We start from the raw sequence: 23,887 nt of genomic DNA, 5'->3' as shown, positions 1-23,887 counted from the left end.
GGATCTCTTTGTCTGCTGTTTGGGGTTTCCGGCAAGGAAAACAGAACGTAAGATAAACTCTGTGCTCATTAATTGCTGTGAGTGTTTAAGTGCCTGCCTGCTGCAACAAATAGTTTTTGCTTCAATAAAAGCACATTTTCCTTCTTCACAAGTGTGTTTGAGGGTCATTCAGATCTCAAACTTCTTGACTCAGGGAAGGGAAAACCTTTGGCACAACAGCATATCAGCCTGCATGTCAGCATCACCCCGTGCTTACATTAGTTTAATAGTCATTCCCTTTCCCCAGAAGATTCTGGGGATGTCTCCTGTCTGAAACCTTGGAGAGCTGCTGCCAGTCAGTGTAAACAACACTGAGCTAAATGGACTTGGGGCTGACTCAGTGTAAGGCTTCTTCCTGCATTCCTAAGATATGGAAGAGGAAGCCATGTCAGTGAAAGGGGCACGAAACTGATAAACATTTGCAAGTGTAGACAGATGTATTTTAAAAAATATTTTATATTTTCTCTAATCATGGTTGGTTGATCATTATATATTTTGAGAAGTGTTTGGAAAAATGCTAACTAGCCCAGAATATGGTGACCATGTTGTTTACCAGGACCCCCAGTAATGGACACATTTCACCAACACTTCAAAATCTTCACCAGGTTCCAGGCGGTTTCTGAGCACAGTTTGAATTTGCTGGTTTTACCCTAGGCACCTTGAGGACAGCGACAGCAACCCTAAAGGGCCGACTTCTGGGCCGAGTTTCTAAAAGGTCCCCTTCTCCCATCTTCGTTCGCAGGGAGAAATTGGGTAGCGAGAGGTTTCTCATAATACTAGACTTGGGGGGTCACAAAGTAACATGATTGGCAGGAGATTATGGACAGACGAGAGCACAACATTCACATAGCATGGAATTAATTTATGGAACTCACTGCCACAAATTGTGGTGATGATGATGGATGCTCTGTAATCCCCTTAAGAGGGGTTAACACAGAAGAGGGGGAGGAGAAGGACTCTTATCAGTGGCTGTTACCTAAAAATGGGACCTGCATATCCAGGTATCTCTGAAAATTAGATGCTGGGGACTCATGTCAAGGGTGGATGGTCAGAGATAGAATCTTCTTTGTACTGGCACCCAGATTATGGAACTCCCTTATCCAATCACATTCATTTGGTGCTGATATTGTGGGCCATCCTGTTTTTGTCTGGGCACTTGATGGCCAAATACATTGATCAAATATCTCTGCTGTTTTCTCTCTTTAGGCTGTATTTTGAGGTGTTTTAACATTGTTATATGCAGTGATATTTCATATTTGACAGATGGCAGTTTATGAGATTTTATTCTTGATGCCTCACAGAACCAATCAAGAGATAACTAATGAGATTAAAGGTATAATTTCATGTTAAAAACATGAATATGAAGTTCAAATCCAGCATTTTGAATGCAAAATTTGAGCAGTTATTGTAACTATTTCAGTCGCAGCACATATATATTCCAACCCCAAAACACAACTTGTCTAATGGACCGACCGCCTTGGTCGCCCTGTATGATGACCTTTGTCGGGAGCAAGACAGGGGGAGTGTGACTCTGTTGATTCTCCTTGATCTCTCAGCGGTGTTTGATACCATCGACCATGGTATCCTTCTGGGGAGACTCGCAGAGTTGGGAGTTGGGGGTACTGCATGGCAGTGGTTCCGCTTCTACTTCATAGATCGTCGCCAGAAGGTAGTGCTTGGGGAACATCACTCAATGCCATGGACTCTCCATTGTGGAGTCCCTCAGGGTTCGGTTTTGTCCCCCATGCTTTTTAACATCTATATGAAGCCTCTGGGTGCGGTCATAAGGAGTTTTGGAGTGCGTTGCCACCAGTACGCTGATGACACGCAGCTCTATTTCTCCTTTTCATCTTCTACAGGTGAGTCTGTGCATGTGCTGAATCACTGCCTGACCGTGATAATGGACTGGATGAGAGCTAATAAACTGAGACTCAATCCAGACAAGACCGAGACACTGTTGGTGAATGCCTTCCCCGCTCAGATGGTGGATGTGCATCCTGTTCTGGATGGGGTTACACTCCCCCTGAAAGAACAGGTTCATAGTTTGGGGGTTCTTTTTGACCCTTCCTTGTCTCTCGAGGCTCAAGTGGCCTCGGTGGCACGGAATGCGTTTTACCATCTCCGTTTGGTAGCCCAACTACGCCCCTATCTGGATGGTGACGACCTCGCCTCAGTTGTTCATGCTCTGGTAACTTCGAGATTGGATTACTGTAATGCGCTCTACGTAGGGCTGCCCTTGAAAACAGTCTGGAAGCTTCAGCTAGTGCAGAACGCGGCAGCTAGACTATTGACGAGGACCAGTCGGTCTTCGCATATAACTCCTGTTCTGGCTCATCTGCACTGGCTACCTATTTGTTTCCGGGCGAGATTCAAGGTGCTGGTTTTGACCTATAAAGCCTTACACGGCGCGGGTCCGCAATACCTTGTGGAATGCCTCTCTCACTATGAACCTACCCGTTCACTTCGTTCTGCATCTAAGGCCCTCCTCCGGGTACCAACCCATCATGAAGCCCGGAGGGTGGTTACTAGGTCTAGGGCCTTTTCTGTGGTGGCCCTCAAGCTGTGGAATAGCCTCCCCGAAGAGGTACGCCTGGCGCCTACATTACTATCTTTTCGGCGCCAGGTAAAGACCTTTTTATGCTCCCAGGCATTTTAACTATTTCAATTTTCTAATTTTCAATCTTTTTAAATGTATTTTGTTTTTAGTTTGTGATGTTTTGTTTTCCTATTTGTGTCTTGTATATGTTTTCGTGATTTTACCATTATGATGTACTGTATTTTACTCTTGTTTGTCCACCGCCCTGAGAGCTATTTTGCTATGGGCGGTATATAAATTGAACGAAATCTCTCTCTCTCTCTCTCTCTCTCTCTCCTGAAAATGCACACTGCCAACCCTTCACTATGATTGCTGGTTCCCATCCTTGAGGACTGTTCACTCCCCCTCCTCTCCTCCTCTGTCCCCAAATGTCTATAGCATGCACAACCCGTTTCATTGCAGACACTGTTTGGCATTTCACAGGGTGCTTCCGAGCTCAAATCCCCTTTGTGAGTGGATCTTGAGGCTGCCTTTTTCATGGGCTGCAGGCAGTCAAGTCAGAGCAAAACTCTCTGACCCCTTCCTTGACGAGAGACCTTTATCCTGCTCATGGAATATTAATCCACCAGCCTCTGATGTCAAGAACACAGTGTTAGAACAAGTGGTGCTGGTTTAACTTCAGTGCGGCTTGCTCTGCTGTTTTCTTACCTGATTCCCTAGCAGTGCATGGAAGTAAATCCACAAAGCCAGGGAGCCCATTCAAGTTCTCTTAATGGTAAGGAATAAGTAATTTGCAGTGAAAAGTGATCCTGAAGATGCACTGCTTAAGAATACATAAAATGCTTTCCTGGAACAGACTGAGACCTGCTTAGTCCAATGTTGTTTGCAAACATCCCAGCACTTGATGGGTCATGGAGCCCTTGTGGAGACTGACCAGTGGTCCATTAGCAAAGTGATCACAGCCAATCTTCTGAGTGACCCCCCAGTGGTGTAGTGGTAAATTCTGATGCACAGGCACTCTTTAGGAAAACCTACAGATGCATGCCTTTTCTATGATTCTACAATGATGAATTTTCGACCAGTGCAGACTTTATAGATTCAATACAAGCATTTCTCCCCCTCATAACCCCCCTCCTGCTTTCCTTAACATACAGCCTGATGAAGAGTTCTGGTGAACTCAAAAGCTTGCTCTTCATTTTGTGGCATTCTCAAAACTACCTTTGAGAATTTTTCTTAATAAAAGTGGCAGTTTAACCTTTCGCCATGCACACCAAAGTAACCTGCCTCTTCCGTTGCTTGGCTTATTGGGTGGGTTTCTCTCTGAGAAAAGTTTTATTTGGCAAACAGCAGTGGCCACTGGTGGCTCCATGTCAGTGGGACAGTGGAATCCACTCTGACCTTTCAAGAAAGTGTCCAAGGTGCTCCATGAACGTTCAGACTAAAACCCAGAACCGATTCTACTGTCTCATTGACATGGAGCACGCAGATGTCAAGTCAGATCTGGTGGGTAGCCTCCCTTCTTTGTGACCAGTGGCGGCTGTGGCTCCATGCCACTGGTGTGGTGGAATTCACTGCAGGTTTTAATCTGAACTCTGAAGGAAAAGTCCAAGGTGCTGGACGTTCAGACTAAAACCTGGAGCAGATTCCACCCCCCCCATTGACATGGAGCCACCACCCGCCACTGTCTGTGATAGTGCCTCAATTGTGAAACACCCTCCCCATAGTGGCGAGCCTGGGGCCTACCTCATATTCCTATTAGTTCTAGGTGAAAACCTTTTTTTTAATTGTCCCTGCCTCTTTCATGGATTTTGAGATTGTGGCTTTTTAAAGCGTTTAAGACCAGTTCATGTTTAATTCTGTTGCTTGATCTCTGCCACAATGTGTTTTTCCTTGTAATAGATTTTTATTGTTCATACTGGCTGATTCCCAATGTGCACAGTTGTCGAGGGAAGTTAGTCATACCCGGGCGTACTCTGACTTGGCTGGATATCAGCCATTGTAGCTTGATAATATTTTTGTGCTCTGCCTGGAGAACTTTGGCAGTGGGGCTGCCACTAAGTACCATGAATAAGTGAACAGATCCATGGATCCATAGATAGGATCTGACTCAGGATAAGGCTGCTTCTTATGTTCAAAGCTGGCATTTTAGCTAGCCCAGCCTTCTCCAACCAGGTGCCCTCTAGATGTTTTGGACTACAACTCCCATCAGGTGCAGTATCATATGTCCAAGATGGCTGGGGCTTATGGTAGTCCAAAATATCTACAGGGCACCTGGTTGGAGAAGGCTGGGCTAGGCCAGTTCTGTCATGAAATGTCTGTAGGAAGGGAGGGACATACCCCCCCCCCGGTGATTTAAACCCTGACGCTGCTTTGTTAAACTGATCTTGGTTGAGGCTGGCTGTGAAAAATCAAACAATTTAAGCAGACATTTTGAAAAAGCCCAGGCTGCTGACCTTGCACTAAAAATAAGAATAACATTGAAGATTTAGTTATGAGGTAACCCAAATTCTTATGCTGATAGGAGCTAAATTGTATGCAGAGGCAGCTGCGGAACTATGATGCCACCTATGGATTTGGGGTCCCAGGAGGATCGCAGTTCTGCTGTTTTGCAGATCCCATTTCATTTCAATGGGGCTTGCGCTGGCAAATCTCCTGGTGGTTTGGGCCATCTGTTAACTGTTGGGAGGGTTGCCCCACCACTTTGAACTAGGGCCAGTTCTATGACCTGTTTAGACTCTGCGAAACTGCATGCATAGCCTTCCTTTGCATAATTTCTTCTGCTTCCTTTACTCACGGGAAATGGTAAAGAGTTACACATTATGCAAAATAATTTGCATACATTTATTCAGGATGCAAGATTTCACTTGCAGCAATTTTGGTATCTGGTTGCAAAATTTGCTTTTAAAAAAATAAAAATAAAAAAGCATTCTGAATATATATAGCGCCAATCATTCTTTGCCAACCTACACATCTGGAATGAAGATTTTCTTTCTTTCTTTGAATGCCTCCCAGTTTCTCTCTTCTCCAATCCTGAAGAGTCCTCCTGAAAAGGTTGTCCCTAAGTGTTCCACAACCAACTTCAGTTTGGAAGGCACCCCTGAGCATGTGTAGAGTGCCCTTTTCTCTCTACTAGATATAGCTCCCCCTATATCTAGGATTCTAGCACAGTATTTGTCATTCATGGTGCATGAAACATCTGACAGGCAAAACAGAAGCAAAGATGTACTTCCCTGTCTGGTCACCTGGAGGTTACTGTAATTTGCCATAGGTGACCAAGCAATTTGGGATTGAAAAGCAGCTGACTCTGGCCCTCCTCTCCTCACCTACCTTGGAGGTCCAAGGACAAAGTCAATATCCACCTTGATGCATGAAACCTTGGTTTCCTCTGTGACTCCTCTCCTGTTGTGTTTTTTGAATAGCATTGCAATCATACAATCCTTCCAATCTGCCCATTTGGAGAAAGCTCTAGTTCATACCCTGGTCATCCCTTGCCTTGACTACTACAGCCTGCTCCTCTTTGGTCTTCCCTTGTCTCATTTCCATCTGGTGCTCCTCAGCTGCCAAACAGCTAACCTCTTTTGTCACCCTGATCGCATGATGGAAAAATGGACTGCCTCCAAGTTGCTCCCGAGTTATGGCGACTTTATGAATAGGGTTTTCATGGTAAGTAGTATTCAGAGGGAGTTGACCATTGCCTTCCTCTGAGGCTAAGAGGCAGTGACTGACCCAAGATCACCCAGTGAGCTTCGTGGCTGTGTGGGGATTTGAACCTTGGTCTCCCAGGTCGTAGTCCAACACTCTAACCACTATGCCACACGGGCTCTCTGATCACATAATGCCCTCTACTAATCCCTACACTGGGTTTCTATCTACCCAAGCACCTTGCCTTTATCTTTGGCACAAGGGTGGCTGGTGCCCATTGGGAAATGGACTGCCTTCAAGTCAATCCCGACTTATGGAGACCCTACGAATAGAGATTTCATGGTAAGTGGTATTCAGAGGGGGTTTACCATCACCTCCCTCTGAGGCTAGTCCTCCCAGCTGGCTATGGCCTGCTCAGCTTGCCACAGCTGCACAAGCCAGCCCCTTCCTCGTCCACAACTGCCAGCTGGGGGGCAACTGGGCTCCTTGGGACTATGCCGCTTGCCCACGGCTGCACGGGTGGCAGGGCATGTAACCCCTGAGCCACTCGCTGTGGGGGTGATCTTTAGTTGGCCCTTGACACCCAGGAGACACGAGCGGGAATTTGAACTCACAGACTCTGGACCCCCAGCCAGGCTCTCCTCCCCACTGTGGTATACCAGCCCATTGGGACCAGTAGGGCAGAAGGCAGGAAGACCAACAATAGGTGGAGCCAGCCAATGAGAGGCGAAGCCAACTCATTCTAGTTTTGCCCCATTGTCCTCACTGCTGAGTTCTGCAAAGGGAAAACAGGGAATTTTAAGGAGAAGGAAGTGGACAACCAATGCAGGGCCACCCCATGACCTGGATGTATGTACGAAGGCAGGCAGGTGGCCTTGGAAGAATCAAGACTGGGGTTGGAGGGGCAGTGCTTGGTTTGCCCTGACAGACCACTGTTTTGGAAGCCCCAGTGGCCTTGGCCCTCATTCTCTCTTACACCCTGATAGGTCTTTGCCATCACCTTTGCCCATCCAGCTCCACCATCACTCAGTTGAAGCTCTCCTGCACCTTCAAACAAACTCCGTCCTGTTCTCTCTTGCTGGAACAGCCTTCCACAACACCTGTGCAATGGCACCTCTCCTCTGTCCTTCACAGATCCCTCCTCAAAACTCATCGTTTCTGTGACATCTTTAGCAGAGCCCCTGAGTCCCAATATCCAGCTGCGGCTGACCCAAATAGGTGCAACAGAAATAATGGCATATTTTGCCTTGCGAGCCCTGCCTCCAATCTCCTCTGCCTTTCGTCTGCTGTCCCCTTTGGGTTGGTCCCAGGCAATCTTGAGCTCCCAAACCTCTTTCAAAATATATCTATCACTGGCCACCACTCAAGGGCGCAATAGGCAAACTGCGTGTGTAGTTCATCCTCTGCGATTGATGCTGCAAACACTGTCAAATGACCTATCCAAGGCTGTTTATTCCCTTAACCAGGAAACAACCCTAGAAATAGAAAACAAAACAAAAAAGCCCTCTCTTCCCACTCCACTGCCCGCTCACCCCCCTCTGGTCAACTGCAAAGCAAGCTGACGGCAACGGCAATCCTCATTTCCAACGATATATGAGCTCTGCAGTGCCATTCCACCTGGTCCCTCTGATAATGAAAAAACACATTTAGAAGCAGCAGCAGAGGCAGCACAGAAATGGCAATTGCAAGAGGGTAATTAGCAGCTCTTCTAAGAATTAAATGCCAGCAATGCAAGGAGGCCGGAAGCTGTTGGGTGCAAGAGAGCCCCCCCATGCCCCCCCAAGTAAGATGGTAAGGGGTTCAAGTGAAGACTTTGTGAATCAGTCTATATTGGGGGGGGGAGGAGTAGGGAACTCAGCCCCTCACAGAAGTGCTCTGAGAGGTGCCCTTGATTCATCATGCTGAGTTTTCAAATAACTTCAAAGCTCTTCTTTTTGCCCTCGCTCTGAATGGGCTTAAGGATATTGTCACAAGTCAGGTTGGCTATGACATGCTTTGGCATCTTTGTAATGGCTGTGTGGCCCTGATTGACAACAGAAGCTGTGCATTTTTTTTTTTAACTCATTAAAATTCTCATTTAAATCCCATTTAGAGACATAGTTTTGAACATTTCCCCCTTAAAATGCATGTCTCTAAATGTATCGGATTGTATCCAGCTAAGTTATACTCAGAGTAGACCCTTCAAAATTGATGGGCCTAAATTGATGGGCCTAACGATATGCCAGCAGTAGTTAGATTACACAGCGTTTCTTGCTACATCGGGGGCTGGGAATTTCATTGGATTGGTTGGTTTAATGGTATGATTGATTGATCGATTGATTGGTGTGCAGTGGTTGGGAAGTGGGTGGGTTTTCTTTTGCCGCATTGTCTGTCATGCTACCTAAAAAGATTGGATTGATATTTTTTACTTGATTTTTATTTGTGATTTAACTTCCTGAGGATAGAGGATATTTTACTAAGATGTTTACTATGTGTATGTTGATTTTTCCTTGTATGTTTGTACTAAATTTTATGTGTAATTTTTGTTTTGATGCCAAAGCTGATGTTCTATGTAGCTGTTAATTGTGTTGAACTTCCCTGCTTGCTTTTGTATTTGCTGTTTGTTTAAGATGCTTTAACTTACATTGTAAACCACATAGAGTTTTGTTGGAATATAAGCGGTGTATCAATTGTCCAAATAAATAAAGCCCATTCATTTCAATGGCTCTACTCTGAGTAGGAGGACTGACATTGTCTCTCAAATGGTGCATTTTGGAATGCATTTTGGCACATTTTATTCAGCCGAGATCTGCGTCGCACGGTTTGTAGAAGTGCGAGCCCTAGTTCCCACCATCCAGCACTACAGTGGCAGCTGGTGGCTTCATGTCAGTGGGGCAGCTGTGTCAGCGGATCCATGTCAGAGCCTCGTTATGTTCCTATCCACATACAAGTCTGGGAGTTCAGGTTAGTTCATATTGGAATTCACAGGGGCTGAAGTCCTCAAGCATTTCTTTGGTTTTCATACCAGAAGTGTTTGGTTGTGCTGGCAAACATTCAGTCAGGGGTGGCACCTGTTGTGGGGCAGAGATGCCCTCCCACTACCAGTGTTGCTTACTTGGATGGGGCAGAGGTGGGTTGGCAGCCAGGTTGGGGCTGTGCAGTCACACCCACACAAGTACCAGATTGGCAGCTGAGCTGTCTGCAGTGCAGCCAGGGGAGGCTGGACAATTAGGGTAAGTGGAGCACTACCCCACTAACCTCAGTTTAACCTCAGCTAGCCCCCATCTTAGCCTCAGTGTTACTCTTCTAGAACTCTGCAGAGAGGAGGATTGGGACAAAATTATCATGAGTTGGCTCTGCCTGTCATTGGCTGTGGCTCCACCTCCTGTTGGGCTCCCTGCCTTCCACCCCACCAGTCCCAATGGGCACCATCCAGCACTACAGTGGCAGCTGGTGGCTTCATGTCAGCGGGGCAGCGGAATCTGCTTCAGGTTTTAGTCCAAACTTTCAAGGAGCTGTCTAAGGTGGTTTGGACACAATTCCACTGCCCCAATGACATGGAGCGACTAGCTGCCACTACACCACTGAGTGCAACCGTGCCCTCCAACCATGCCATTGCCCGCCCAAGTAAGCAGCATGGACACTAGTGGTGGGAGGGCAGCACAGTGGCTTTGACCCACCTCAAACGCCGCTACTGCATTCAGTAGACCCCTAAATGGAAGCTCCTCTGGGTAGGGACTCTACGGATTCTTTGCTCTGTACAGCAGCCTTCTCCAGACTCCAGACGTTTTGAGCGACAACTCCCAGCTAAGTAAGGGCTGTGGCAACAGGAAGTAAGTAAATGGGTCTGTGCATTAAAATGTCATATTTAATTAAAACTTTCTGTTAAATGATTTCAAAAGAGGCTGCAACCTTTGCTCAGTAGAGTGATCAACTAAAACTTCAGTTGTTTTCACAATGGGTTAGGTTTGATTTTCTTTAACTGGTTTATAACCTAAGGAGTATTTCGCTCTGTGTGTTATTCTTAAGAGAGACTTTGAAAAATATCTGTGGTTGGTCTAAGGATGATAGTAGTTGCCTTTAAATTAAATTAAATTTAGCATCCTCCAACATCCTTTAGAAAGGCAGCTAAATTGAGGCCCTGGTAATATGCAAATTGATTTCAGTCAAATCAGTGAAAAGTCAGATGATTAATCCATTGGCATGATATAATGGAAGGACAACCTTTGTCAATAAATGCCAAATTTATGGCCATTTAACCTTCCAGAAGGGGCTGAATTTCTTCTGTACATCCAACAGCACATTGCATATCACTTTGAGAGCCCAGAAAATGTACATTGTAAATTGGATGCATAAACCAACGCATTACATTAATATGAAATAAAGCATTCCCTGAGCAACCTTGGCACCCACTTTGGATACCTCCACAGCATGGATCTGCTGGCAACCCCTTCTCCCCCCAAGCTGCACATTCCCCTCACCACCATGCACACAGTAACCCCCCACCCCCACAATCCACCCCTCAGGAAAAACATAAACCAGACTGGGCTGCAGTTCACACACAAAAGATTTAATCACCTCCAAAAAGCAGCCGCACCCTTATGGAGGAAGAGGGTCTGGATGGCTCTGGGAAGAACTGGGAGGGAGGGGAATGGGTGATGGGGGGCAGGATCGGAGCGATGGGTGGGTGCGGCAGGCACAGGTTTTTAATGTAAAAACTTGTGTTCAACACTCAAACATTTGGGGGGGGCTGACTTTGAAAAAAGTCATGATTTGGATAGGAAGCCTGTGATGGGGGGCGGAGAGGGGTTGGGAGAGGACAAGGGGGAGGAATTTCTGGGGTTAGGGGGATTTGGAAGTTGGGAAAGAGGAGGGGAGGAAGAGGGTCTTGCTGTAGGAGAGGGGGTAGAACTGTAAATGCTTAGGGGGTAAGGGAGTGGGGGAATCGGATATAGTTCAAAGGGATCATGGAGAGAACGAGGGGGCTGGATGTCCTCAATGTCGCATGTGGGGCAGCTGCAATGGAGGACCATAGTTTTTTGGGGGGGGGGGAGGTGTGGCTAGCAGAAAGGAGGGGGATGGGCACCACATGAGGAAACTGATGGGGGGGAGGTTGGTCCATGAATTCAAATGACGTTTCTGATTAATGAACACACCAAACACAGAATTTTTTTTATCTAGACCAGCCAGATACAATAAATATAGTAACCGAATAGTCTCCTTGGGTCCTGGGTGGGGTAGTGAGTGGGAAGGGGAACCCCCCTCCCCTAGTAATATCTTTGCTCAGTTCTCTCCTGAAATAAATTTCCACTCCTCTCCTTATTTTTATTGGAACAGTTATTAATGCATAAAGAGGAAAAAAAGGATCTTTGTTTAATTTTCGTGTCATCTGTGCATATGTGTCTCTCCTTGGCCTCCCCGCCCTCCCAACCCTCCCCTCCCCTATTTCCAGTGCCATCAGGCACTGCAACCCCACCCCCTCCCCTGTTCACAGTTCCTCTTCCCTGGAAAACCGAGCTTCATTTTGGGGGTGGGGTGGGGAAATTGGTTCCTTCTGTCCCATCTCATTCTCTCTTGCTCTCTCTCATTTTGTGGCTCGGCTAAGGCACCGCTGCAGAAAATTCTGGAAACAAGCGGTTGTTTTGGGAAAAGATTGGGGGACGTGCCGGATCCGTCCCCGCCCTCTCAAGTATTTCAGCCTGTTCCCCCCCTTCTCTTCCTTCCTTGGTTGCTCTGCTCCAAATTAGTTGTGCGTCCGGCAGTCCCTTGGTCTTCTCCTTCCATGCCCCCCACCCACCCACCCGCCCCTGCTTCAGACGGTGCTTTCCAGCATCCATTCTGTGCTGCTAAAAATGACCCGTCTGTGACTCAAAGGGCACTCTTCTGAGTTCAACTGGGAAGTGGACATGTGTCTTTTTGTCCGTGCCCGACGGGGGTAGCTATGACTCTGGAACAGTGAGTAATCCCCATCAAAGGAGTGCCGGTGGTGGTGAGTCCTGGACAGCTCACGAGGGAAAACCCCTGACCCACTGACCCCCAACTTGGTATGGAGCGGTGGCCCTGCACTGGTGTCCTTGACGAGGCACAAGGAAACCGACGACCCCCTCATGCTGCCTTCAGTTTGGCCTTCCTCGGAAGACAAGACGGCCACCGTCTGGAGGTCAGCGGCCATCTTGGCCGCTCTCTTATCCACCTCAGTCAAGGCCATGTCTTGGTTGTTGGGGACATCTTCCTTGGTATCCCCCCTGAGCAGGGGTTCCTTGGAGGCCACCTCTTGGAGAATTTCATATTTGTCCTCCCCAAGCTTGGAGGCTGAGCGGGGCAGGCTGATGGCAGTGGGAGGTTGGTTGCCATTGGTCTGCGAGTAGACGTTGCTGACTTTGGCTTTCTTGTGCTCGTCTTGGCCGCTGTAGACCTTGTACCGGATCATGAGGATGATGATGAAGACCAGGACAGAGGCCACGATGATGCCCCCGATGATGATGATCATGGTGCCCCCCAGGAACTGGGTGTGGAGCGAATGGCACTGAGTAGTCTCCCCCTCCGTGGTGAACTGCACACAACCCACCACCCGGGTGGCCGTAAGGGATGTTACCCCGTCATCATAAACAGCCAACACGCACAGGTCATAGTCCCGGCCTGCTGCTAAGTCATTTACCAGGAAGGTCTTGCTGGACGAGGGGATCATCCTAGGAGATGGGAAAAAAGAGTCACTGGATTTAAGTGAATTGCTGGTTACGAGCAACTAAACAATTCACACCCCATGGGACTTCACCACCCCTTCCTCTCCCACGCGCATCATTTCCACCTACACTTTCAACACAGTAAAATCATGGTGTGGATTTCATAGAGGGGATATTTCTTCTGCAGGGGCAGCTGCTGATGTTGACCATATCAAGGAGCCTGACAGTCTTTTGAGCCTTTCTCCTGATGCAGTAAACTACCAGCCATCACCACTTGGGGGTGCACCCGTAAGAAATGTTCCCTGTGTGAAATCAGAGGAGGTGAAAATTATTTCGGGATCTGCTATGAAGCTGGGATGAGTAGGTCTTCACCACAGCCAGAGTTGTGCCACAGATAGCTGGTTCCAGTGCCTCAAGTCATACCTGGAAGATGTGGATTGATAATAAGGGGCGGATACCACTGAGCACGGGCAAAGTACAGGTAAAAAACTACAAGCTGTTCTCCCCAAATGCCTGAAGCCGGACGTGCCTATAGTGTTGCTTCTGGAACTGGGCCCTTGCATTCTCTGCATCGTGGCCCATGCCGCTTCCCTCTGGCCCCTCAGAACAATTTCCCCATGGACCTGACACCTGATCACTTGGGGGCCCCCAATGCTTTGTTTCTTGGCAGTTTGTTCCACATCCTGTCCATATACAACAGGGGTGGGTAACCTCAGGCCCGGGGGCCAAATGCAGTCCTCCAGGCCTCCCTGTGTGACCCATGAGACATTCCCCAGGCCACCTCCCAGCCCCAGCCTTATTTTGCACCCTCCTTGAGTGTTATCCTGCTATAACTTACTTTCTTCTATTTCTTAGTGGGGTTATATATGCAGTTATTTGTCAGTTATTTGTGTAGAAAGATATATGTAGGCCTGACTACAAGGTGTATTAAAGAATGAAAATGTGAACGTAAGAGCAATATTAAAACCCACATGATTACAAGCCCACATGGTTCAAAAAGACTAAAGTAATGACAACAGAAGATTTATGTAACTGTAAAGTTGACAACGAGGATATTGAACTTGTCAAGGATTATCAATACCTCTGCACAGTCATTAACCAAAATGGAGACAATAGTCAAGAAAGGGCTAGGACTTGGGAGGGCAGCTGTGAGAGAACTAGAAAAGGTCCTCAAATGCAAAGATGTATCACTGAACACCAAAGTCAGGATCATTCAGACCATGGTATTCCCGATTTCTATGTATGGATGTGAAAGTTGGACAGTGAAAAAGGCGGATAAGAGAAAAATCAACTCATTTGAAATGTGGTGTTGGAGGAGAGCTTTGCGCATACCATGGACTGTGAGAAAGACAAATAATTGGGTGTTAGATCAAACTAAACCAGAACTATCACTAGAAGCTAAAATGATGAAACTGAGGTTATCCTACTTTGGACATATCATGAGAAGACCTGATTCACTAGAAAGACAATAATGCTGGGAAAAACAGAAGGGAGTAGAAAAAGAGGAAGGCCAAACAAGAGATGGATTGATCCCATCAAGGAAGCCACAGACCTGAACTACAAGATCTGAACAGGGTGGTTCACAACAGATGCTATTGGGGGTCACTGATTCATAGGGTCGCCATAAGCCGTAGTCGACTTGAAGGCACATAATAACAACAATGGTTCAACATTTCAGCAATTACGGACATGGTTTAGAGGACCTTAAATTTTGTTGCAAGGATCACGGTTACATCATAAACTTCAGGAAAGAGAATGATTCACTCTTTCATTTTCAAGTCAGGGGCTTGAATGAAGATATCCACTGGACTGTGTTACTGTACAGTTTCCCTCTTCAGAGTAGTGACTACAAAGGCTCATTGGCAAATGTTCATTCTGAACAGCTATGTTTTTCTAAATTGTCCAGGTTGGTTAACAATATCTTCCCCCTTCGAAGAGTTCCTATGGGGGAGAGTATATTAAAGCAGAAGAAAGTAAGTTATAGCAGGATCCAGGTAAAAGTCTAAGCATCTGTGAGATATCTCTTTAAGAGTGACTAAGTAAAATTTCAGAAAAAACGTCTGCCACCTATGTAATTCCATACAAAAGCCAGAGTATGTAAGAAAGCTGGCTGATATATAAGAAATTTGAGTTAACCTGAGAGGCTCACATTACAAAGGGAGAGTGATATAAGATAAAGTATTCACAGAGCAAAAATTCTGACTGTATTTTTCTATAACTTACTCTGGATTATCAGTTCAAGGCCAACAGAATGAGTAGGATACATACTTATATTGTATAGGTGAGCGGTTTTTCATGCAGTTATAGAGGATTTATACATTTATTTTGTATATATCTATTATATATATATTTGTTAAGTGCAAATGATCATCCTTGATTTTCACTCTATCTATAGGTCATATTCAGTACAATCAAGACCTAACAATTATTCATATTGTCCACTGAGGAATATCTGATAAAGGCCGAAACACATTTGGCTACAGACTTAGTCTTAGACCGTCTTGATAGTGTGGATTGTTCTTTTGCAAAGTCCTCACAACAGGACTCCTGTGTGAAGTTGTTCAGATAGATAAGATAGTGAGAAATCACGTTTGTCATGCAAGTTTTCCATCTCTCTATATATTTGTATTGATGACATTTTAATTGTATATTTTGGTTGTTTTAATTATGTTCAGTTGTGTTACTTATTAAATTTATATTAAAATATATTAATCATTTCCATAATTCAAGCTAGTATATTACTTAGCCCAATTTTGTAATGCAGCTGACTCCGTAAAAGGCAGCTTCCAGTGATCCTAGAAACATACCAGTAACCATCACAGATGGGCCCAAGTTAGAGAAAAGTGATTTCCATAGTTCACGCTTTAAACACCCTGCCCCTTCTGGTGATGACCCCAAGCCAGGTTTGTCTATAAGCCAGAGATGGGGAGTCTGTGGCCCTCCAGATGTTGACTGACTATAATCAGCCCCATCAGCAGGGCCGAGATTATGGAGTTGAAGTTCAACAACATCTACAGGTTCCCCAGCTCAGCTGTAAGGAAAATCTCTGGGCCCTAGACATCAACCAAAGTTGGAGAGGGATGAACACCCCTTCCCACTCAGAGAACAGAGGGCTTCTGCTGAGGCTGGCAGCTCAGACCTTCAGAGGGAGGAGTCTGAATCAGAGTGCTTGTCACTTGATGTGGTTCACTCCTCTGCTGGTGAAGGTGAAAGAGACCATTTGAGGCTGTCCCAATGTGTCACAGGGCACAGAGCCAAACAGACCCCCTTAAATTCTCAATTCTCAAGTGGTGTGACACTTGGTGATCACATGAGAACATCATAAGAAGAGCCTGCTGGATCAGGCCAGTGGCCTACCTAGTCCAGCATCCTATTCTCACAGTGGTCAACCAGTTGTCCATCATGGGAAGCCCGCAAGCAGCACCTGAGCCCAAGAGCACTCTCCCCTCCTGTGGTTTCCAGCAACTGGGATTTGGAAGCACACTGCCTCTGGAGAAGCTAGCCATCAAGGCTAGTAGCCAGTGATATCACCAGAACTTGACTGGAGACAGAGGGCAACAATGGGGAGCCTGGTGCTAGACTACAGTTTCCATTATCCTTGACCATTGGTCATGCTGGCTGGGACTGATGGGAGTTGTGGTCCAACAGCATTTGGAGGGCTACAGGTTTCCCCTCCTGTTATAAGAAGTCACAAGACCTTAGTTAGGATCTCATTGGATCAGTGTTTACACAGGCCTTCCCCAAACTGTTGCTTTCCCCATGTTTTGGACTACAACTCTCATCAGCCCCAGCCAGCATACTCGGTTGAGAAAAACTGGTCTACCATCTCTAGGAGCTCTCCCTGGTCCTGAACGGGCTGGTTTGTTTCCCGAATTTTGCTCCAGGCCAGTCTTCCTCCAGATTTTGCTGGAGGCTCACAGCTTAGCTAGAGCTGGAAGGGTGTCACTTTTCCTGCTGTCCCCTGAATTTCCATCTGTCCACCCAGATGACTCATTTATCAATCCCTGATTCCCCCCAGCCCATCAAACACAACCTTTTTCTCCTTAGGAGTGGGACAGTGGCAAGCGACAGTGGCAATGCTGTCTGCCACCTAGATCAGAGAGGAGTGTTCAGATGCCAGCAATGTAATGCCCGCCTGAAACACACACATAACAGGAGAATACTTGTGTGCATGCACGCACACATACACAGTTAAATAGCTACAACCATTTACTGTTAGGCAGCCAGGATGTTTGCACCGACAGATAGTCTGCCCCTCCTAACCCGCTTTTATATTCTTGGTTGAGATTTTACTGTTTTAATGTATCTGTATTTTTTTTCTGTACGTCGCTCAGAGTGACTGGACAACCAGCCAGATGGGCAACTAACAAATCCAATAAATCCAATAAATTCTAATGGTTGATCCCTCACATCCTAGCCCACATGCTTTCAAGTAAAGTTCAACCATGCAGTCTAGCAACTTGCATTTCTTTTTAATTTAAAAGTTGAGATTCCTCAGAAACTATGGTCAATGGTTTTTCTCCAAACTTTAGAAGAAGGAGAACAATATCATGAACTACCTAGTTTTTTTCTGGTGAGCTCCCCACCACCACTAGAAACTCATGTGATATATTGCCATAGCTTCTACATCTCTATCACTCTTTCTCGCCATGTGCCCTGCTCCTATAGAAACACACAAGCCGTTCTTCTTCCCCACCTAGGCGTCATACACACCTGTCTTCCCACTCCTTCATCTCCTGCCTGAGGTAAATGGGCCTGATGCAGTTGAGAACACAATCTCATCCCTGCCTTTCACTGGTCCCAGTGGAGTCCGGGCCCAGGTTATTACTAATACTACACCCACACCACTGATATCCCACACCAGCATTGGAGCCTGCCCTCAAGTCTGTACATGGTGCTGTTCTGGATGCAACACTAGCCACCGCAGCACAGCCTGCAATAACCCACTTCACTCGCCTGTAAACCAGAGAGTCGTCCAGGGAGCTGTTGTACTGGATCTGGTACATACGGATGCCGGGGATGTGCCGCTCAGAGGGCCAATGGATGACTACTGAAGTGGACGTCAGATCAGCTGCTATGATCTTCTTGTCAAGGTGGTTCTTGGTGTCATTGGCACCAGATTTGGTGGAGGTGGTGATGTCAGATGAACCGGGGTCAGGCTCTTTCATGTGGCCAGTGTTGTTGACCAGCAAAGGAAGAGGTACGATGCAGACTTCCACGGGGGCAGTGGCTTCTCCAGCAGCGTTGGAGGCAATGCAGGTGAAGACTCCATTGTCCTTCAAGGTGGTAATGTGGACTTCCAATGTGCCGTTATCATACACCATTGCACGAGTGGTGTTGTGGATCAGCTTGCCATCAGGCGCAATCCAATGGATGGAAGGTTCAGGATCACCCACTGCTTTGCACTTGAGGCTCACGCCTTGGCCTTCCATGATGAATGCCTTGGTAGAGTATTGGCGGGTGATGAGTGGAGGTTCACAGATGAACTCTTCCTCAGGGATCAACCAGAAATACTTATCCATCAAGTGCTCTGGGGAGGCACAGGTCTCCAGATCGTCCTCTCGGGTCAGTCTCCGGAGCCAGAGAAGCTCACAATTGCAGTGCAGTGGGTTGCCTCCAAAGCTGATGGTCAAGGTGGAAGGGTGAGCCCCACGGACATTGGCCAGCACTTGAGCCCTCAGGAAGAGGTTGTCTGGAGGCAGCTTCTGCAGCCGGTTGGAGGTCATGTCTAACCTCACCAGCTTCTGGAGCTGGGAGAATGTGCCCTCAGCAATATGGTCAATGAGGTTGTGGTCTAGTGTGAGGGTGTTGAGGGTCACCATTTGGCCAATGGCTTCCCATGGCAGTGTCTCCAGGTTGTTGTAGGAGAGGTCCAGGTCTTCCACGGTGGAGAGGAACTCATCAAAAGCAGAAGGCTCGATGTGGCTAATCTGGTTGTTCCCGAGGATGAGGTGCCGGAGGTTCCCTAGTCCTCGGAAGTGCTCGTTCTTCAAGATGGCCAAGCGGTTGCTGTTCATGTGTAAGGCCCGTAAGGCACGCAGGTCAGAGAAGGCGAAGGGCAGGATCTGGCTGATGGTGTTGCGGGAGAGGGTGAGGTGAACCAGGCTGGTCATGTTGGAGAAGTCCTTCCGGCGGATGATGGTGATGAAGTTGTCGGTCAGGCGCAGCTCCACCGTCCGCCTGTCGATGGTCAGTGGCACAAAGAGGAGGCCCGTCTTGGCACACAGCATGGTCAACGTTGGGGAGATGTTCTGGCAGACGCAACGGCCAGGGCAGTGCTGAGCTTTCGCCATGGTGCCAAGCATCAGAAGAGGCAGGAAGAGCTTTTCCATGGTACTGGCACACACTGTCCCTGTGGAGGCCCTGCAGAGAGGAGAGAAAGGGGTCAGTTAGACTTAGGAAGGGGTTGGGCCAAATGGGACGTTGTAGGTTGTATCCAAGATTAGTTCTGCTCAGAGTAGACCCATTGAAACTGATGGACATGACTAACTTAAGTCATTAATTTCAATAGGTGTACTCTGAATAGAACGTAATTGGATACAACCCCCCCTGCTTACCACAGTGTCCAAGAGCCTCTCAGTGTCAAGAGAGCCAGTGTGGTGTAGTGGTTAGAGTGTTGGACCAGGATCTGGGAGACTTGGGTTCAAATCCCCAGTCAGCCATAAAGGTGACTGAGGTGATCTTGGGCCAGTCACCGCCTCTCAGGGTTGTTGTGGGGATAATATGGGGAAGCAGAGAACCATGTGTCTCACCCTGCGCTCCATGGGAGGAAAGGTGGGTTATAAACATAATAAACAATCATGTTGTGTTAACCCTTTGTACAGCGGGGAAGATGAGAGGGAGCTGGCCTGCACACGTAATTTATGGAATCTGCTGCTACAAAATGTGGTGGCGAGCAATTTGATCGCTTTAGAAAGGGAGCAGAGAAATCCACAGGGGAGCTGGATTCATGGCTATTAGCCAGAGTGGCTAAATGACCTCCATGTTCAGAGTCAGTATGTGCCTAAATTATTGGTTGCTGGGGAACAACAGTGGGAGAGAGTGACTGCTTTCCTGCCCTGCATGTGGGCTTTCCAGATGCATCTGATTGGCCACAGTGGGACACAGGAAGCTGGACTAGATTGGCCGTTGGTTTGATCCAGCACGGCTCTTTCCCACCTTCCCAGTCTCTGCTGTATTTATCCTCAGAGAGGCAAAACCCAAATTAATCTGACATGGAGACAGAAAGTGAGGGGCACGGATACATGCATGCACACCCCTCCACCCCGAATTGTGTTTTACAAGCACCTCAAAAACCCCTCCGGTCTTACCTTAACTTCCACAGGGGCAGGAGTCAATAATTAGATAACCAAGCTGAACTTACTCCCAATATCCTGCTTGATGATCTCTATCATATTTACTCTCAGCAAGAGCATGGAAAATTCAAGCATAGTATCATGAAGTGAAGGGTTGTACCCACTTAGCTGTATTATAAGCGCAGCTAAATATCTTTTCCTGAGAAAATGAAATTAAAGGACATGCTGAATTGATCCCTATTATCATATTATGAGATCATCTCTACAGGTCTTACCCTGATAGGCCAGGGCAGATCAGGTGATACTCCCTGACCCTTTCCCTCCCTCCCTCTTTGCCTTCATGCTCCACTCTGACATCCAGCTGCATAAGGGGTAGTCTGTCCTCTGGTTAGTGAAGATAAGGTGTTTGCTTATATCCTGCCTTTCTATCTCCCAAAGTGGCTAACAACATTCATAGAATCACAGAATCGTAGAGTAGGAAGGGGCCTCTAAGGCCACTGAGTCCACCCCCTGCTCAGTGCAGGAATCCAACTTAAAGCATCCCCAACAGGCGGCTGTCCAGCTGCCTCTTGAAGGCCTCCAGTGTTGGAGAGCCCGCCACTTCCCTAGGTCATTGGTTCCATTGTCGTACTGCTCTGTTAGGACGTTTTTCCTAATGTTCAGTTGAAATCTGGCTTCCTGCAACTTCAGCCCATTATCCCATTATTTAAAACAAAATAATAAAATAGCAACCATTTAAAATAGCAAAGAAACAGACATAAAACTATAGCAGCAACAAAACCTGATCAAAAATAGATAGCAAGGGTGTGTGGGTGTGTGCAGCTGCAATCTGTGTACTGAAACATCCCATATTAAATTGGTCTGAGAGAGACATCAAAACACTAGATGGATGAGTCTTCCAAAGCTGAGAGTTCCACAGCCTGGATGCCACCACCAAGAAGGCTATGCAATTCCACATACCTATAATCTGTTGGTAGGAGATGGTCCTTTAAATCAAGCATGGATAGACTTCACGCTTGCAGGATCTAGTTTACTTTTTATCAGAACCCAAAGTCCACCAACCAGAGACAGGCACAAAATGGTTGTTTGAGGACAGATCCAGATATAAGAGCATAAGAACATAAGAACATAAGAAGAGCCTGCTGGATCAGGCCAGTGGCCCATCTAGTCCAGCATCTGTTCTCACAGTGGCCAACCAGGTGCCTGGGGGAAGCCCGCAAGCAGGACCCGAGTGCAAGAACACTCTCCCCTCCTGAGGCTTCCGGCAACTGGTTTTCAGAAGCATGCTGCCTCTGACTAGGGTGGCAGAGCACAGCCATCACGGCTAGTAGCCATTGATAGCCCTGTCCTCCATGAATTGGTCTAATCTTCTTTTAAAGCCGTCCAAGCTGGTGGCCATTACTGCATCTTGTGGGAGCAAATTCCATAGTTTGACTATGCGCTGAGTAAAGAAGTACTTCCTTTTGTCTGTCCTGAATCTTCCAACATTCAGCTTCTTTGAATGTCCACGAGTTCTAGTATTATGAGAGAGGGAGAAGAACTTTTCTCTATCCACTTTCTCAATGCCATGCATAATTTTATACACTTTTATCATGTCTCCTCTGACCCGCCTTTTCTCTATATAAAATAGTGGCAGAGCCAATTCTTTACAGCACCCCATGAACCACTCACTGAGATGAGCAGCATTCACAACGTCAAAACTTTGTTGCTGTTATGCGCCTTCAAGTCAATTAAGACTCTTGTCAATCTATTGCAAATCATCCACCAGAAGATCCTGATCTTCCTTCTGCCCTGCACTGCTTTAAATATCCTGGTCCCTCCCAAACAGCCAAAGGCTTTAAAAAATAATAACCAGCACTTTGAATTGGGTTCCTTCCGAATCAGATTGGGAACCAGCGGAGGATGAAAAATATCAGAGTCATGTGTTCTGAGTATTAGTCGCATGTTTCAAAAAGATCAGAATCCCCAGCAACCCTTGCGTTAACTGCAACGCGTTGTACCAGCCAAATTTTCCAAGCCCTTTTGAAAGGCAGCCCCATATAGAGTGCACTGCCCTAATTGAGCCTGGATGTGACCCAGGTAGTGGCCAAATCTACCTTCTCCAGGAACAGGTGCAGCCGGTGCACCAGCTCCTGACTGCAGCTGCCACCAGAACAGGGAAGGGAGTTGCTGGAGCACTCCTCAAATGGTGAACCCGATTCTTCAAGGGGAGTGCACCCCTGTCCAAAACAGGTTGCACATCCAACCCAGATCTGCTCTCCTACTGACCAAAAGCACACCTGTCCTGTCTGGAGTCAAAGCCTGCTGGCCCATGTCCAGTCCATCCCGGATCCCAGACACCAGCTTAGGACTTCCACTGTCTCCTTCGAACCTGTTGGCAGAGAAAGAGACAGGTTTGGGCAATCTCAATGGACTGATGACACCATAACTCAAACCTCTGGACAATCTCCTCCCTGGATGGGTGGCGGCATGGAGGGCAAATTGGGGCCCTGAGGGACCACCATCAGCCAATGGCCACAGAGTCAAGCGAGCTGTCGTCCCCATGGCACCATCACTGTTGGAGATCCTTTCCTCTAGAAAGGCTGGGGCCCCTGCAAACTGGTACCCTGCAAAAGCTTCGCTAGGTCTGCAGTCCCAGATATCCAGCAGAGGCCCTTCCTCTTGGCTTGAAGGTGTCACGAGGCAATGCCTGGGCAGACGCTCCATGTGGTCTGCCTCCTCCTCGAGAGGACGTTGTGAAGAAGAGATGCCATTGTGAGGGAAGAGGTGTCAGAGGACCCAGACAAGGGACAGCCTCTTCGCCTCCCACCACTGTGGCTATTAATGTGTTGCCTATTGTATTGTTGGGTGACTGAATTCCCTCTCAGTGCCGAGGGATTTGGAACTTGGCGCCTCTCCGAACAAAGGCTGCCTGCCTTGCGCTCTCCTCAAGAGCCCTTCATCCACCAGTGATTACCTTGGGACACAAGGCTCTACTTCATGCAAAAAGAGGAGGAAAAGGAGGGATGGTGGTGGATTCTCAGAGACATGAGGGGGAAGGGCTGTTGCGGGTTGGGGTTCTGAGGAAGGGGAAAGGGTGCCATTGTGATGCACCCCCATACAATTCCCCCAGGGGTGGGATTTTAGGAACACAGGAAGATGCCTTAAACTGAGTCAGGCCATTGGTCTCTCTAGCTCAGTATTGTCTACACTGACTGGCAGTGCCTATCAAAGGTTTTAGGCAGGTCCCCCCCCCTCCAATGCTAGAGATTGAACCTGGGACCTTCTTCCGCGAGGCAGATGCTCTACCACTGAACTATGGCCCTTCCCCTTTTTGATGTGACTCAAGAACAGAATCCTCCCTCCCACAGCTTTGGAAGCTTGGTAGTATCAGTGGTAGGGTAGGGGACAGGTTTTTGGCCCCCACCTCCAGCTTTATGGAGCCTGGTCTCACTGAACCACAGGGAAGTGAATTCATGCTTGCCAGAACTTGAAGCCTATGAGGAAACAAAGGTACTTTGAGTATGTGCAGAGAGCCTTCAACTTATCTTTGTCAGTCATTATTGCCAGCTGTCCCCCCCCCACACACACACATTGGCTCAGGGAAAGGATTGTCAGGGCAGGAACATGTTTTTAATGCAGGGTTGGTCCTACTGCTGAATATGTGCTCCAGTGATGCTGGGCATTGCAGGAGCAATCCATGCAGAAATGAGCTGGTAAACTTTTCCAAACAA

At 47.3% G+C, this 23,887-nt stretch overlaps 1 protein-coding gene across 1 annotated transcript; it reads right to left on the bottom strand.

Annotated features, from left to right (window-relative positions):
* Positions 1-12,008: 12,008 nt before the first annotated feature.
* LRFN1 (leucine rich repeat and fibronectin type III domain containing 1) lies at positions 12,009-22,525 on the bottom strand. The gene is made up of 3 exons (XM_061596533.1): positions 22,454-22,525; positions 17,836-19,242; positions 12,009-12,885 (listed from the first exon to the last, which is right to left on the bottom strand). Exons 2-3 carry the CDS (start codon positions 19,209-19,211, stop codon positions 12,009-12,011), a joined length of 2,253 nt encoding a protein of 750 aa, XP_061452517.1. The 5' UTR covers positions 19,212-19,242; positions 22,454-22,525.
* Positions 22,526-23,887: the final 1,362 nt, after the last annotated feature.

This window comes from Rhineura floridana, chromosome 15, assembly GCF_030035675.1.
Source record: "Rhineura floridana isolate rRhiFlo1 chromosome 15, rRhiFlo1.hap2, whole genome shotgun sequence".
NCBI classification, from domain to species: Eukaryota; Metazoa; Chordata; class Lepidosauria; order Squamata; family Rhineuridae; genus Rhineura; species Rhineura floridana.
Note: the sequence above shows the minus strand (reverse complement) of the source record. Positions and strands in the feature narration are given on the sequence as shown.